General features: G+C 40.1%; 1 protein-coding gene across 2 annotated transcripts in view; it reads right to left on the bottom strand.

Annotated features, from left to right (window-relative positions):
• The window catches only part of RCL1 (RNA terminal phosphate cyclase like 1), a 37,074-nt gene that overhangs the window by 14,763 nt on the left and 7,755 nt on the right, over positions 1-14,556 (bottom strand). For both annotated transcript variants that reach the window (XR_008597489.1, XM_054986101.1), the window contains exons 3-7: positions 14,337-14,512; positions 8,828-8,902; positions 7,113-7,237; positions 3,854-3,979; positions 882-1,038 (exon numbers count right to left, since the gene is read on the bottom strand). Coding sequence is in view for 1 of the 2 variants with exons in the window: in XM_054986101.1 (XP_054842076.1) it covers positions 882-1,038; positions 3,854-3,979; positions 7,113-7,237; positions 8,828-8,902; positions 14,337-14,512 (659 nt within the window). In the remaining variant the exon portion in view is untranslated. The remainder of the gene's footprint in view (positions 1-881; positions 1,039-3,853; positions 3,980-7,112; positions 7,238-8,827; positions 8,903-14,336; positions 14,513-14,556) is intronic.

Below are 14,556 nucleotides of genomic sequence, written 5' to 3'. Positions count from 1 at the left end.
CTGGAAAGGTATTTTAGAAAGGGAGTCAGAGCGGCTGACTAATGGCCCCCGCCACACCCTGGAGAGATGTATATTTTAGGACAATGAGGCTCCCAGGAAGCTCCTGGCTAATCTTATCCATGCCCTGCCTCACTTCCCTCACCCTGATTAAGCACCATCTAACACTATTCAGCAAACCTGGTAGCTTTTCCCATCCATTGCTCAAGGAATCATCAAACACCATTCACACCTACGATCCACCTCAGCAAGACCCATCAAGCCTCTCCCAATTCATTGTCCACCTCCAGAGAAACCATTAAGTTGTTGTTTTGGGGGCAAAGACGTCAGCTTGCCCCAGGGAGTATTTTGCCCTGTATCTGGGCTCCCTAGCCAACAATGAGTTGTATGTGTGTTCTTGGATCTGTCCACAGGCCCCCAAATCTTTTGGGCCTCTTCTCTTCTCAATGCTGGTCATTTTGCTGTTGCCTCTGCGAACCTCTGTCTTTGAGACTAGTAACTATTGTCTTCCCAGAAACTGCTTTCTTACCCTTTCCTCTCTGATTTTCTCTTACTTAGCCTTGTACGTGTGCTGTGTGTGGTTTTCTGTACATTTGCCCTTTTATTTTTCTTTAATAAAAAAACACTTTCCAGTTGAACATCTGCCTGATTTATTTTGAGCGTTCTCTGAAGGAAATAATCCCTGTAAACATAGGTGGAGAATCCCAGTTACCCCATCTCACTTTAAGTGAATTCTAACTAATTAGAAGACTGTCTACTTGGGTAACAAATGTGGATAGTTAAAAAATACAACTCCCCTCTCGATGTAAATATATAAAATGCCTGTATCTGTGGGAGGCAAATGTCACATTTTATTCTAAAGGTACTGTGAATCACCCACTTACCCTGTAAATCTCTTCAAGTAGTAATTTTGCGCAGTTTGTGCCAAGGTCTTCCGGGAGGACAGCAACACCCTCCCCCTGGGGGTTAGAGGCCAGCTCTGCACTAAGGAACACACCATTAGTAGTCTCTGCCACAAGGGACAACCCAAAACCTGGAGACCTGAAAAAGAGCAGGGAGGAGGAGGAGGAATGAAAAAGAGGGTTGCAATTCTGAGCTCAGTATTTAAAAACACCCCCTCCCCCAAATACCCAGCCTGTTTAGCTAATGTGTTGTCCTACAGACAGGCTGTGGAAGTTATGAAGAATCCTTGACTGTAAGAGAAGAGAGATGGGAGGCCTCAGGGGAAAGCAAGAAGTCTTTAATCTTAGATTGGCTCTGAGAAGTCAGTAGAAGGGACTGACAGTGCAATGCTAAACAGAGTTATGCCCTCTTAAACCACTGACTTCAAAGGGACTTAGAAAAGCGCACCTCTTTTGGGGACTGCAATGTCAGCTTTGTAACCTTGTAGAAGCTCCTTTCCAACTTTCAGGGGATGAAAGGCTACCTGAGAACTGCCATAGACTCTCCTGGGATATCTCATCATGCTGATGAGCAGATAACAAAGACCCTTAAGGGCATGTGTGGCAAAAAGCACCCTCCTACATAAAATTTCTGTTCTTTTATTCAATACTTGTTATTCATTTGCTGGCTAACATTGGACATTTCCTTTGGATACCAGAAAGTATGACCCACCTCAAAAATTCACAAAGTGTGGCTAATAATGCTTTATGCATCTTTGCAAGGATCTTGATAGCTGGCCCTATTCAGCAGCCTAGACACAGCTTTCTGCACTGGATACAGCTTCTGAACACTCCTCAAGGGTAACCCCAAGTACAGTGCATTGCAGCAGTCCAGTCAGGGCGTAACTAAGGTATGAACCACTATGGTTAGATCTGACTAAGCCAGGAAAAGGCACAGCTGATGCTTCAGCCGAAGCTGGGCAAACACACTCCAAGCCACCGCAGCCGCCTGACTTTCTAAGGTGACTGCTGTGTCACGCAGTACTACTAAGCTGTCTTGGCAGGATTCAATTTCAGCTTGTTCACCCTCCTCCAACCCATTACAGACTCCAAGCACTGGTTCAGCATCCTTGGAAGGAGATGGAAAAGAAAGGGAGAGCTGGGTATCATCTGCATATTGGTGACACTGCAGCCCAAACCTCCTGATGATCTTTCCCAATGGCTTCGTATCAAATAGCGCGTGTGTGTGTGTGTGCGTGCGTGCGTGTGTGTCCCAGCTAGGACATGAACCACCGAACATGGTGCCCCTTAGTCTCTGGGCTGAGAGGCAACTCAGAAGGATACCCTGGTTGATGGTACTGAAGGCTGCTGAGAAGTCCAGCAGGACTAGCAGGGTCACACTTCCCCTGTTTAGTTCTCATTAAGGGTTGTCAACCAAGGAGACCACTGCAGTCTCTGTTCCAAACGCCAGCCTGAAACCAGATTGAAACGGGTCCAGAAAATCAGTCTCCTCCAGGAACGCTTGGAGCTGAGAAGCAACGCCCCCCTTCTTACACCTTGCTCAAGAATGGAAGATTGGAGACAGGCTGGAAATTGTAGGGCTCAGGGAGGGTTTTTTGAATATAGGTCTGATTACTACCTCCTTGAGCACAGGTGGTACAATTCCCGTTCTCAAGGAAGCATTTATCACTCCCTTTACCCACTCAGCCAGTCCACCTCTGGCAGCTTTTATCAGCCAGGAAGTGCAAGGGTCAAGAACACAGGGGGGTAGGCTTCCCCTCTGCAAGGATCTTGTCCACATCCTTGGGCTACACAAGCTGAAATGTATCCATTTAAAGCTGATGCCAAAGGACATGCATCCATACCAGCATCTAACTCAGATAGAACCTGGACAATTTTGTCTGCGATGTAAGTAGCAAATTGACCACAGCAAGCTGTCATGTGGTCAGAGTCCAGTTCCCTGGAGCTATGATGCAAAAGCTCATGAACCACATGGAACATCATAGCTGGATGATTATGAGCAGATGTAATGGGGGCGGAGAAATGCTGTCTTTTCGCTGCCATCACTGCCACAAGCTCTAATAATGACTCTATGCTGTGTTCAATCAACCTCACTCTGAGTTTCCCGCCAGTGGTGCTCTAGCTGATGTCCCTCCTGTTTCAATGCCATCAACTCCCCTGTAAACCAGGAAGACTGCTTGGCTCTGTCAAAGGGAAGAGGGAGCTTAGGGGCAATTGTGTCAACAGCCAGGGCCATCTCCCTATTCTAGAGAGTGGTCAGGACCTCAACAGATTGCTCTTTGTATGTTCTTTGAATGTGTGTTGAGTAAATCTCACGTTGACATCATGCATGTACAGATGAATGTGTGATTGAAACCACACATTTAACTATTGGTCCCTGGTTTCATCTGCAAAGCAAATGCACACTGGCTCTTTCTTACCAACTGATGTACACATAATAACAAAGGCAAGATGTACACGCATTCACTGTAACATTTGTACAGGGCTACTGTTGTCTAGAAAATAAGCTAGAGTGGATGCAACACCACAACTGAGAGCATATGTTGGGAAGTCCACAGTTCAAATCTCATTCCAGCCACAATTACTAGCTTGGCCCTTGGCAAGCCACGGTTCTCAGTCTCTTTTCAGAAATATGAGGACAACAATATTTGTATACTCGACATGGATTATTGATGTTACATGATGCAAGCAGTCTAGAAACCTCAAATACATTTCATGAATACTAAGTACAATTATGGTCTGTAGGTCATTTTGAACTCTCTGGTTCAAGCCATCATATTAGTAAACTGTCAATGTATGTATTGTCGAAGGCTTTCACGGCCGGAGAACGATGGTTGTTGGGGGTTTTCCGGGCTGTATTGCCGTGGTCTTGTGGTCAAGACCACGGCAATACAGCCCGGAAAACCCCCAACAACCATTGTCAATGTATGTCTTTAAAAAACTCTGTAACTTACTTCCCAGAGCTGGTTCCCTTCATGTGATCTGTGTAAATGTAAATATCTGGCAGGAATTTATTCAGGATGTTCCTTGCAGAATCCACAATCCGATTTGCAATCTGGGGTGATACTCTCACAGAATACCTAGTTCATGTAGTTAAGGAATTTTTCATAAGAAGACTTTAAAATAAGAAATGGGCCCTATCAGAAAAAGAGGATTTCTGATACATATTTTTTGCCTTCCACATATTAAATGCAGAAGTATACTGTTTTAGTATACCATTTTTATAGCCTATGGTTTGCAAGAGGTACTTACATCCCCATTTTGGATTCCAGAGGACAAAAGGTCATGTTGAATGTGGGGAGTCTACTGGTGCAGAAATTTACAACACCCATTTTAAACAGCCATACATACTTTGCTTGGCAGCTCTTTTCTCTCTCACACAAACAGTCTAATCAACGTTACAACAGCCATACCGTCAATCCCTGAACAAAGGGGCAGACCCCTCTACAACAAGAAAGCACAATCTTTCAGAGGGCTAGTTATAGCAGTCTGTATCGTACAACATGAATATTATAGTCCAGCTACATGAAAAGGTGACCACACTGTCAGTCATTGTCTCCAGCAGGAAATCTGTGTTTGTTTCTGATCAATCTAATGGAATGCTGAGGTGGACAGCCTGAGTACAGAAGTGAGTCACTCTCTGCTTTGCAGAGGAAGCACAAGTCAGATGCTTGTTTCCTGGGAAAAAATATCACGGCTTCAAATTAAACCATGCAGTTCCATTGAAGAGCAGAAGATAAAATTGGAAGAATGAAGAACAGATCCAACTGGGATACATTGCAAACATGGTAAGGCTGCAGACTTAAGAACACTATTCTGGAAGTAAGATTCATGGACTAAAATGGGGCTTACTTCCAAGTAAGCCTCCTTAGGATTGATCCTTAAGTGAAGTACATCTTAATTCATACTTTGCTGCATGGGTCACTTCTGTGACTGGACAGATAATTTTACATCATTTCATCAGAACCATTTTACCCGTACAACACAGACTTCATTCCAGGTATAAACTGTGCAGAGCAAATAACCAAGATCCGGGAACCAAAAGACACATAGGAATTTAGGTGTTTTGTTTTATAATAAAAAAATGGAGGGTGGGGAGAAGCTGGGAATTTGCTATTTAGGTTGCCATTTAATGGGAAAACATGCATATAAGTTTGGATAATTCTCACCCTGTGTATGTGGGATGGAGGAGCAAATGTACATGTTACCTTCCTGTCAAGTCTTTGATACCATCGGTTATAACATTCAAAGAGGATCAAATCCAAGTGCAAAGGTTTAGATCAAACAATTTATGCCTAGATTTTACCTGGGAAATCAACTGTGCCATGGGAGTTTATGCATGTACGATTTTTTTCCATTTGAACATTTTATTTCCATGTTAATGGCCAAGGGAATGGCTGCAGCAGGGTGGATAAAATCAGTGATTTAAAACAACAACAACAGATTTTAAAATTTAAATCAGATTTCAATTTAAATTGGATTTTTTTATTTAGATCAGATTTTGTATGATAAAGTGCTTTTTAAGAAAAAAATCTATTCAAAGATAGTTTTCTATTTAATATATAATACAGCCCAAATATTTTTCATCATGGAATAAGGATTATTTTAAATTATGTAGTATGAGTCTGTATATTTATGCAATTTATGGAATTTATTTACAAAAATGTTTTAAAAATTTTGTAAACAAATGTGATTAATTCATTTATTAGGGCCCCAATGTCATGCTCTCCTGGATGATTCTGTATGACTATTTTGGGTAATTTTTCTATTTAGAAGATACTATCACAGATGCTTAGTTTTGCGGTTCTCAAAACCTTGATTTTGTTTCTGCAGAGATAACATGCCTGCCTCCTCTTAACAGTGAAAATGTGATTTAAATTTAAAAACCTTTAAAAATGTTTTAAAATAAACATACAGGGTTGAGAGAGAGACCTCAGTCCTATTGTTCCTCTGCAAATTTATGTACACAGAAGCAACCCCTCACCACTTAACTGCTAGGTTTCAAGAAGTTCAATGAGCAGAAGACGGTTTGTGGTGGAATAGATCTGGGTAAGGAGGAGATGTGTGTGGTAACTGTGAGCAGAGAGGGACAAGCAGTACAAATGAAAGTGAAACTTTCTGAGCAGAATACTCCAGAAGCCTTGTGAGTGTAGCCTGAGATTTATCATATTATTCTCTCCCTTGAAAAGAAAACCTAAAAGGGCAGCAGGCCATAAGAGAGACCCAGTTTGACAATATTTTTGTCTAACCACTTTAGTTAACAAACATGGATGTTTAAGTAAATACAAGAATAAATTAGATAACATGCTGTCTAATGTTATTTTTTTTAATTAAATTTAAATGATTATTTATATTGTTAATGATTATTTTTTCTCCTTCTAATAAAGTACAGCAGAGAAGTTGTCCAAATACAAATGACTAATCTATTAAATTGGAGATAGTTCATCTCACAATGTCATAATTATCGATTTCAAATGGTAAATACCTAAACACTCATTAGTTTTCTAAGAAAACTAACCTGAGAAGTTATTGTTCTAAAAATGAAAACTTTGTCTGGGTTGCAAATATTAAGATTATAACAACCAGCAAGAATGAGCCTTTATGTAGAAAACCATGATTTAAATTGAGCGATTTAAATCGTGATGTAAATCAATTTGACTTAAATCAACTCCACCCTGGCCTGCAGTAAAGCAGGCATGCCAGGTGGATAGGAAAATAAAGTACACTTTTGCTCCTCACCCCACCCCCTATCCACACGGATCCTCCTGTCCAAACCAGTCCAGAGAAAACCAGGTTTGTAAGTAACCAGTTGCTTAGGGTGATTAAGAACTGCCTTCATGCAACTAGCCAAGAAGCAACTAGCCAAAAATCAGAATAGCTAATTCTGATTTTTTTCCCCCTTTGCACATGGACAGGTGATCTAGTCAAAATGCTTATAGGCTTATTTCCAAGGATAGTTAAAAATCTCCTACAGTGATTTCATCTGTGCAGAACCCATTTAAACAAAGCAAAGCATTACACAAGCGACTCTTTGGAACTGTTTGGTTAAACGTCGTGACTGCTGTGTCATAATTCTGCTGTATTCTTGCACTGCACAGGATTTATTGCTCAGAGAACAGTATTCCTCACAGTTCTAATGCACATCTAATACACTTTTCAGTAAACATCACTATATCAAGCTTTCTCAGGAAACCAGCTTTTAAAGAAGGATACGCCACACCTCTGATACGCTTAATTTTGCCAGGGTCAGTAAACTGAACAGGCTTTACTGCTTTCTTAACAGGACAAGTAAATATCACTTCACCACCTCCTTTGGGTGGCATACCCCTTCTAGTGATCTGAAAAAAAATAAACCAGAGTTTAAGTTCCGAAACAAAAAATGAAATCCTATATAAACAAAGTTTGCAGATTTTGATAATGCTTGTCAAAATGGAGAGGATAAAGGAACATCTAAAACAACAGTTTTCTTCAAAATTAATTACTGAATAATTGACTATGATTACAGATGTGCTTCATGTTGCATAGAATATGCTGCTCTGTTTCTGTCCAGAAGGCTTGTTATAGCAGAGCATGTCCTTGTTAAAATACAGTAGTCTGCCTCCGGACTAAATTTTCCATCAGCAGAACAGAACTTTCTTGCCTCCACCCTCACACTTCAGTCCACTGATCTCCACAAAATGTTGCTCCTGATGAACGGGGGACCCCAAGGAAGAATATGAGGATGGTCTGCAGCAGGAGTGGGTAATCAGTGGAAATTGCCAATTTAGATTTGATACAACCCATACACCTAACTGGACTGGTACATAGGAATGTATGTTAATCCCTACAACCATCATTCAACGTAGATTATATACTGGCATGGCCATTTGCAGACTCCAAAATGCCCATGGCCCTTACTCATTAACGAGTTCCAGCACATACAAAAATGTTAACATGGGAATCCATGCTGAATGGAGTCCTGTTTTTAAAGCTTCCACTGCTCTCTACTGAAGAAAAAAATAGGACCAGCTATACAAAAAGTCAGCCTTAAAGGCATCTTGCTAAGCAAGGAACAGTGAGATGACTCAACTGATACTAAAGTATGTATTTGGAATAATTAAGTCACAGGGGCACAAGAGCTCTTCTAGTAGCCAGAAAAAGAATAGGGGGAGGGGAAGTCACAATTCGGGTCTAGAATAGACTTTCCCCAAGGAACAGAAGAACACAGACACCAACAATTCTCTAACATCTGATTCTAATCTCTATCACTCAGGATCCTCATTCATTTCTGGGTCAGTCCCTTTGCTTTGGAAACAAAAATATATTTTCTAAACAGCTGATTAACAACTATAGCTTGAATTAGAGAGGCACACCAGCCCTATCTTTTGTGACACCCCCTATAACTACTGTTTTTCTATTAACACCCCACCACCCTGACCCAAAACCTGTACCTCATCGGTTCTACCGGTTGAAAGTGTTTATTTGTTTAAAACCAAGACTTTGCCTCAGATTATAAAAATAAAAAATTAAGATTTCTACTTTAAAATATATCCCCAACTTTTCCATAATGGAATACATTCTATATACATACATTGTTCAGCATTTAATAAAAAGAGCCATAGTTATGTCTTATGAGGACCAGTGGCAATTGGTGGGAGTCAGGAAATAGATCTTGTGGATTTCTTTAAGGCCCTCCCCCATAATTCAAGCACCAATGGTCTCTGGATTTGTCAAATCATGCTCAGATATTTATTTTTCATGTTCACAATCTGCTATGACATTTCTTTACTTAAAAGATTTTTACCTCACCTCTCCTAGTCAATAAGACTTAGGAGGGCATACAAAAGGAATCCTTTAAAAGCAACCCTTATAAAAGCAGCACACTTAGCAGCCGTTTTTTAAAAATTAACTTTTCCCTTCTTGTCTTCAGTTACCATAGATGTTCTTACCTTCAATTCTAACTCTTCTCCATCAATTCCAAACCTTTTCAATAAGGGCAGAGCAGTTGCCTTGAGAACGTCCACCTGAAAGATAGTTATCGCACAAGAGCTTCTTTACCAAAAGATGACACACAGAAGTTATTATGAACCAAGAAATCAATAACTCATTTTAATTTACATGTTATCTTACACTTAAGGAAAACAAACATTTGCAAAGTAGTAACAGTGCAAGGTGCATCAACTAATGCAGATGACATTACTTACTGATTATATGAAGTAAAAGGAGGGAAAATAAGTGAGGAAATAAAGGGGCATGTGTAAGTACGTTGTGTAGCTGCATGTGCGCACACCCACATGGGCAAACTAGCTTTGAATAATATTTCATAAATGTCTTACTAACGTGACAGGTAGTGTAGTGTACTGGTCAAACTAGGACCTAAAATGACTGGGTTCAAATCGCTCTTCTGCCAGGGCACGCTTGCCAGTGGTTTCCCTTTATGCAAATCTTGGAGAGATTTAAATTAGACAAGAGTCATTATGACTTTGAGCAATCTAAAACTGAATTTGAAATTGCCCTTTGTACAAATGATGTACATGTTATTTCTAAAATGTATAAACTTTTATTGAGGTTTGAGATGGAAGAAGAGTAAAAGAATGTATGATTACAAATAAAAGAATGTATGATCAAAGGGGCAAAAAATTGTGGACGTGACATATTAATGGAGCAATGGGAAAATATGTGGACAAGGGGATTGAAATTTACATTAAGCTCTAGTATCAAAGAAAATTTTTACAAGATGATGTATCGTTGGTGTATGACTCCTGAAAAACTGGCTAGAATGTATAAGAGTGCTTCAAATGTATGTTGGAAATGTGTTAAACAAGAAGGGACATTTTATCATATGTGGTGGACATGTAAGAAAGCAAAGAGTTTCTGTTTGCAGACACAATACTCAATTCAGAAGATTTTAAAGATTAAAATCCAGTTGAAACCAGAGACATTTTTGTTGGGAATAATGGACAGCCAGTTGGAGAAAAGCTTTGGAACTTTGTTTTTATATTTTATTACGGCAGCAAGAGTACTTTATGCACAAAAGTGGAAAACTCTAACATTGCCTACAGTGGAGGAATGGTGGTCAAAAGTTTTGGAGTTTGGGTCGATGGCAAAACTTACTTCATTGATTAGAGAAAGGACATTAGTTAACTTCTTGACTGAATGGAAACCGTTTATAGACTTTTTACACGAAATGGATAACAAGGATTTGAGGACATCTGGATTTATGGATTAAGAAACATGAACAATAGAAAAAAGAGGGCTCTCTTATGTTTAACTTCGAATAAGTGAGACTCTAGAAATGATACATATTTGTTGAACTCAACCTGTAGTGTAATTTTAGTGTGTCTTCTTTTCAGAACGTTGTTTTTTAAATCCTCTATGTTTATTGTTTATAGTTTATGTTATTGTTTATAGTTTACAGTTTAAATTAAAAAAATTCTACTCCCACTAACCTGCAGTTTAATCTCTAAAGTGAAGGAGAGAGAGAATCTACCTACAAAGGCAAATTTGCCTCTTGTGTGAGTGTCTTGAGAGAACAAATGCTTACATACGGTATTTTTGACGAGTAGTCCCTAAAAATCCCTTAACAGCCTGTCACAATCTCTCAGCCTAACCTACCTCACAAGGCGGTAGTTGCGAGGATAAAGTGGAGGAGGGGAGAATGATCTGAAAAACTGCTCTGTATCCAATCAGGTAGAAAAAGAGGACATCAATTTCTTTAACAAACCAAGAATGATCCAAACAAAATTTTGGAGCATTGGGTTTGTATCCTCACTCCTCTCCTAAGTAGCTTCCTTTCTCATTTTATGTTTATTGGGATGATGGCCAAAATGGTAAATTATAGTTAGTGCTTATTTTCCAAATCAGAACTGGAAACCAGTTAGCGCTCATCTCTTGGCCAGCAGGACACAGGCGGTTTCCTGTTCTGATCTGCCAGCCTTGGACTTTGCCAGTTCAAGTATAACGGCAAACTTTGGTTTGTGCTAAAAAGTTATTGAAAAGGAAACTGCATGCAACAAGAAAGAATAATTTCTAGTCTTTTCTGGTTAGGAGGATTATCTGAACCAAGTCAAAACGTCAGTTTATCTTTCTGGATATTTTCTATTGCTCTGGATTGATCATATTCTCCCGTGGAAATGGGATATTGAGCCACTTTGAGACTTATTTATATTTCTTAACAATCATACAAAAATGACTACCACCAACACTGTTGTTGCAGCATCCTTATAGCAAGGCCAGTGTTTTTACTATTACTACAATTACTATATTCTACACTTCTGCAATACAAATTCTGTGCTAAAAAAGCTGAATTCTGTGCCCTACATAAAGTATGTACATTGTCTTATTTTATATATTTTGTTTTTGCTAGTCATGGGACAGGCATAGGCACTGAAGCAACAAATCCCAGCTTCTAGAAATTCAGCAGTCTAGGTGGCTTCTGAGATTTCAGCAAGGATTACACATACCCTTCAGGTATATCTTTGAACCATAAGGGCTGAATATATATACGTTTTAAAACGAAAAATTTATATATTCAGTATATATGTTGCTTCTCCAGAGACCTGCCTATGGTGGCTGACAATATAAAACAATACAATAAAAATAATAAAAACAACAGTATAAAAACATCAATAACAAATAGCCATAAACACCAGTCCCTTCAACAAAGGATTAATGGACACAAATCTGACATCAGAAACCACAACATTCAAAAACCAGTGGAGGAACATTTTACCCTTTCAGGACATTTAGTTGCTCACCTAAAAATAGCAGTTATCCTGCAGAAGAATTTCAAAGGGAGATAAGAAAGAGACTGCTGAATTGCAACTGATAACAAAGCTCAAGACAATGCATTCACCTAGATTAAATCAAGACCTAGGCTTCCTGTCTCATTATTACCACCCCTCTGCATGCCCCCGCCCTGTCCTATCACACCTGCTATTGTCATTCACTGGCTATTGTCATACAGCTTCTGAAATCAGTCCACCAAGATATAAAGACAGATAGACACATATTCTAGCTGTATCTGAAGAAGTGAGCTGTGACTCACAAAAGTTCATACCCTACCACAAATTCTGTTAGTCTTATAGGTGCTACTGGACTCTTGTTCTTTTCTACAGCCATAAACGCAAGCCACTAAAAACAAGCAAGGGCGTAAGGATATTAATAAAACAGACCTGAGGAACAGTCCATACAATACCTTAAAAGGATGATCTATCTTAATAAAAAGTTGCCTTAAAAATGCAAAATGTTTTAACCTGGCATCTAAATGAGAGTAACAGAGGCATCAAGCAAGCCTCAAGGAGAAGGTATTTGAAAGGTGAGGTGCGACCCCTGAAAAGGCCCTGTCAGGTCACCACTTCTTCACCGCTATAGGTAGGAGTAGAGAGAGCAGGATTTGAGAATAGGATCTTAACTGGTAGGGTAGATAGTACAGGAGGAGGTGGTCCTTCTTAGATCTAAGAAAGCTTAGATACTCAGGATGCTGGTGCTGTGTCTGCTAGCACTTTCTGTGCCCCTCTTCCTCCTTTCAGAGAATCACAGCATACATGAAGTGTTGCACACTGTACAGTACAGGCTCAACAAGCCTTCATCCTTCTCTAAAGACATCCCCTATCCCTGTGTGACAGGGATAATGCTATTGATTATTGCTAACCTACTGGTTTATTGATAATGCTAACCTACTGGTCATGAGGAATGCTGGCCCCCAGAGAATAGCAGCTTTAAAGGAAGAGAAAATTCAGTAGAGAAACTCTTCAGTTTTATGCTTCTTAAAAGGGTTTACAAGCAACTAGTGAAGTAAAACAGAGAACTTATTTTAATTGCTTTCCAATGGAGAGCTTGTTTTCATGCTGGCAGGCAGCTGACAGACGTTTCAGCTGCAATTCCCAGAATTTGTGGTTTAGAATATTAGTGCCTCAAATGCAGCCATCACAGCTTTTGCTTTTAAAAAAAAAATCAATGATGGTTCCAGCAGGTCAGGACAATCCATTTACTTGCTGGAAATGTTAACAAGCTCTTAGGCACTGCTGCCACCCTTTGACAAGGGAGTGCTTGCATTACTTTTTCAAAACACACCAACCATCACGTTAATTTGGCAATACTTCTGTAACAAAACTAAACAGACCTAGACCACCAGGAGCTGGGGCCGGAGGGTAGACCTTATCTTCAGTCCATACCTTTTCCCCAGATTAGCTGTGTGTGAATTATAAGCTCCTCAGGAAGAGTGCTTGATCCCCTTCTCCAGAGATTTTTTAAATAGGCGGGTTAGGCATTTGAGAGGCCGTTTCTCATCAATTCTAAATTGATGAGCAATATTTTGCTAGCAATCCTGTGGTAAAAACGTATTTATGTGAAGAACTGTCCGTCTTGGATCCATACACAACACCGTAGATAGAGACTGCTGATGTGAGGGTAACATCTAAAAGCAAGCTTTGAATTATTCTGAAAATTCCTATGACCACACATGCACGTAAGTGGTCCAGCCAAGCAGACTGTACTATGTGTGTGGGTGTTCATGCCCATTATCTGCAAGCATAATTCATCTAGTTATCCAGGAGTGGCAGGGACCGAACTTAGCTGATCTCCATCCATGTTCATAACCGAGTAAGAGGATGCAACAGAAATGAGCTAGAGCAGAAATACATTTGTTTCTGTTTAGTTCTCTCCCTTCTGCTTTCCTTTGTGCCTTTTAAAAAGTCCTGGCACGTCAAGCACCAAGACCAATAGCAAAACCAAAAACACTGAAAGAGGAGGAAAAGGGAGGAAACACAGACTGCACTCTGGCAGCCAAAGGGCTGGAATGCATATTAAATGCTGGAGCCCTTTACATGCTGGCAGACCTTGGGTTATATTTTATGACTGTCCTATTTGGTAAAGCTATGATAAATCACAATGCGTCGCTAACCTCTTCACCACAATCAACAGCCAAGGGAGGATTGGGGATGGAATTGTGCTTATATTTGCAAAGATCAAAACAATACCACAAATGGCTTGGATTCAGCTTGTGCCCATAATGATGAAGGAATCTTCTAGCCTCATTTTTTCAGTTTCTTGACAGGAGCTGGGCTTTCTATGGGACCGCAGGTACAATTGCAGAATATGATACCCTGTTCCCATGGTACTCCTAACTGCAGACCCTTCTCTACACATGTAAATACTATCGTCATTATAGACAAAAAGGAAGGATCTGCATTTACTGGGGGCAGGGGGGCCACCAACCCCCTGTTGTCTCCAGGGCCCTAGGCAAAGGAGACTCCCATTATGCACTCCCATTAACAGTGCAGCTGCTCTTTACCTCCTCGATTTTGCTGCAGCTACCTCCTCTTGTTCCTCCTGCCTCATTATAATACTTCTTTTCCCACAATCATCTTTGCTTTTTGTTAAATTTTTGGCACTTTGCCCTGCGACAGGGAGAACTGAGGATAAGGATGCTTTAGTTGTTGAAGCTTTGCTACTTACCGAAGGATCTACTTGATCATTTGTTACGCCTCTGAGAATAATTCTTAAGGAGTGTTTCATGAACGGTGCTAAGCAGAGAAGACTTTCCAAATAATAACCAATACTTCGGTTGGGACTACAATCATGTTCTAGCGACCCTCCATAGAGCAGGCCAGGCTGGTAATATAAAGTAGTGCCTTTTAAGAAGAAAAAGGGAAATTGCTAGCGTTAGTATTTTTGG

This window comes from Eublepharis macularius, chromosome 8 (assembly GCF_028583425.1).
Source record: "Eublepharis macularius isolate TG4126 chromosome 8, MPM_Emac_v1.0, whole genome shotgun sequence".
NCBI lineage: Eukaryota > Metazoa > Chordata > Lepidosauria > Squamata > Eublepharidae > Eublepharis > Eublepharis macularius.
Note: the sequence above shows the minus strand (reverse complement) of the source record. Positions and strands in the feature narration are given on the sequence as shown.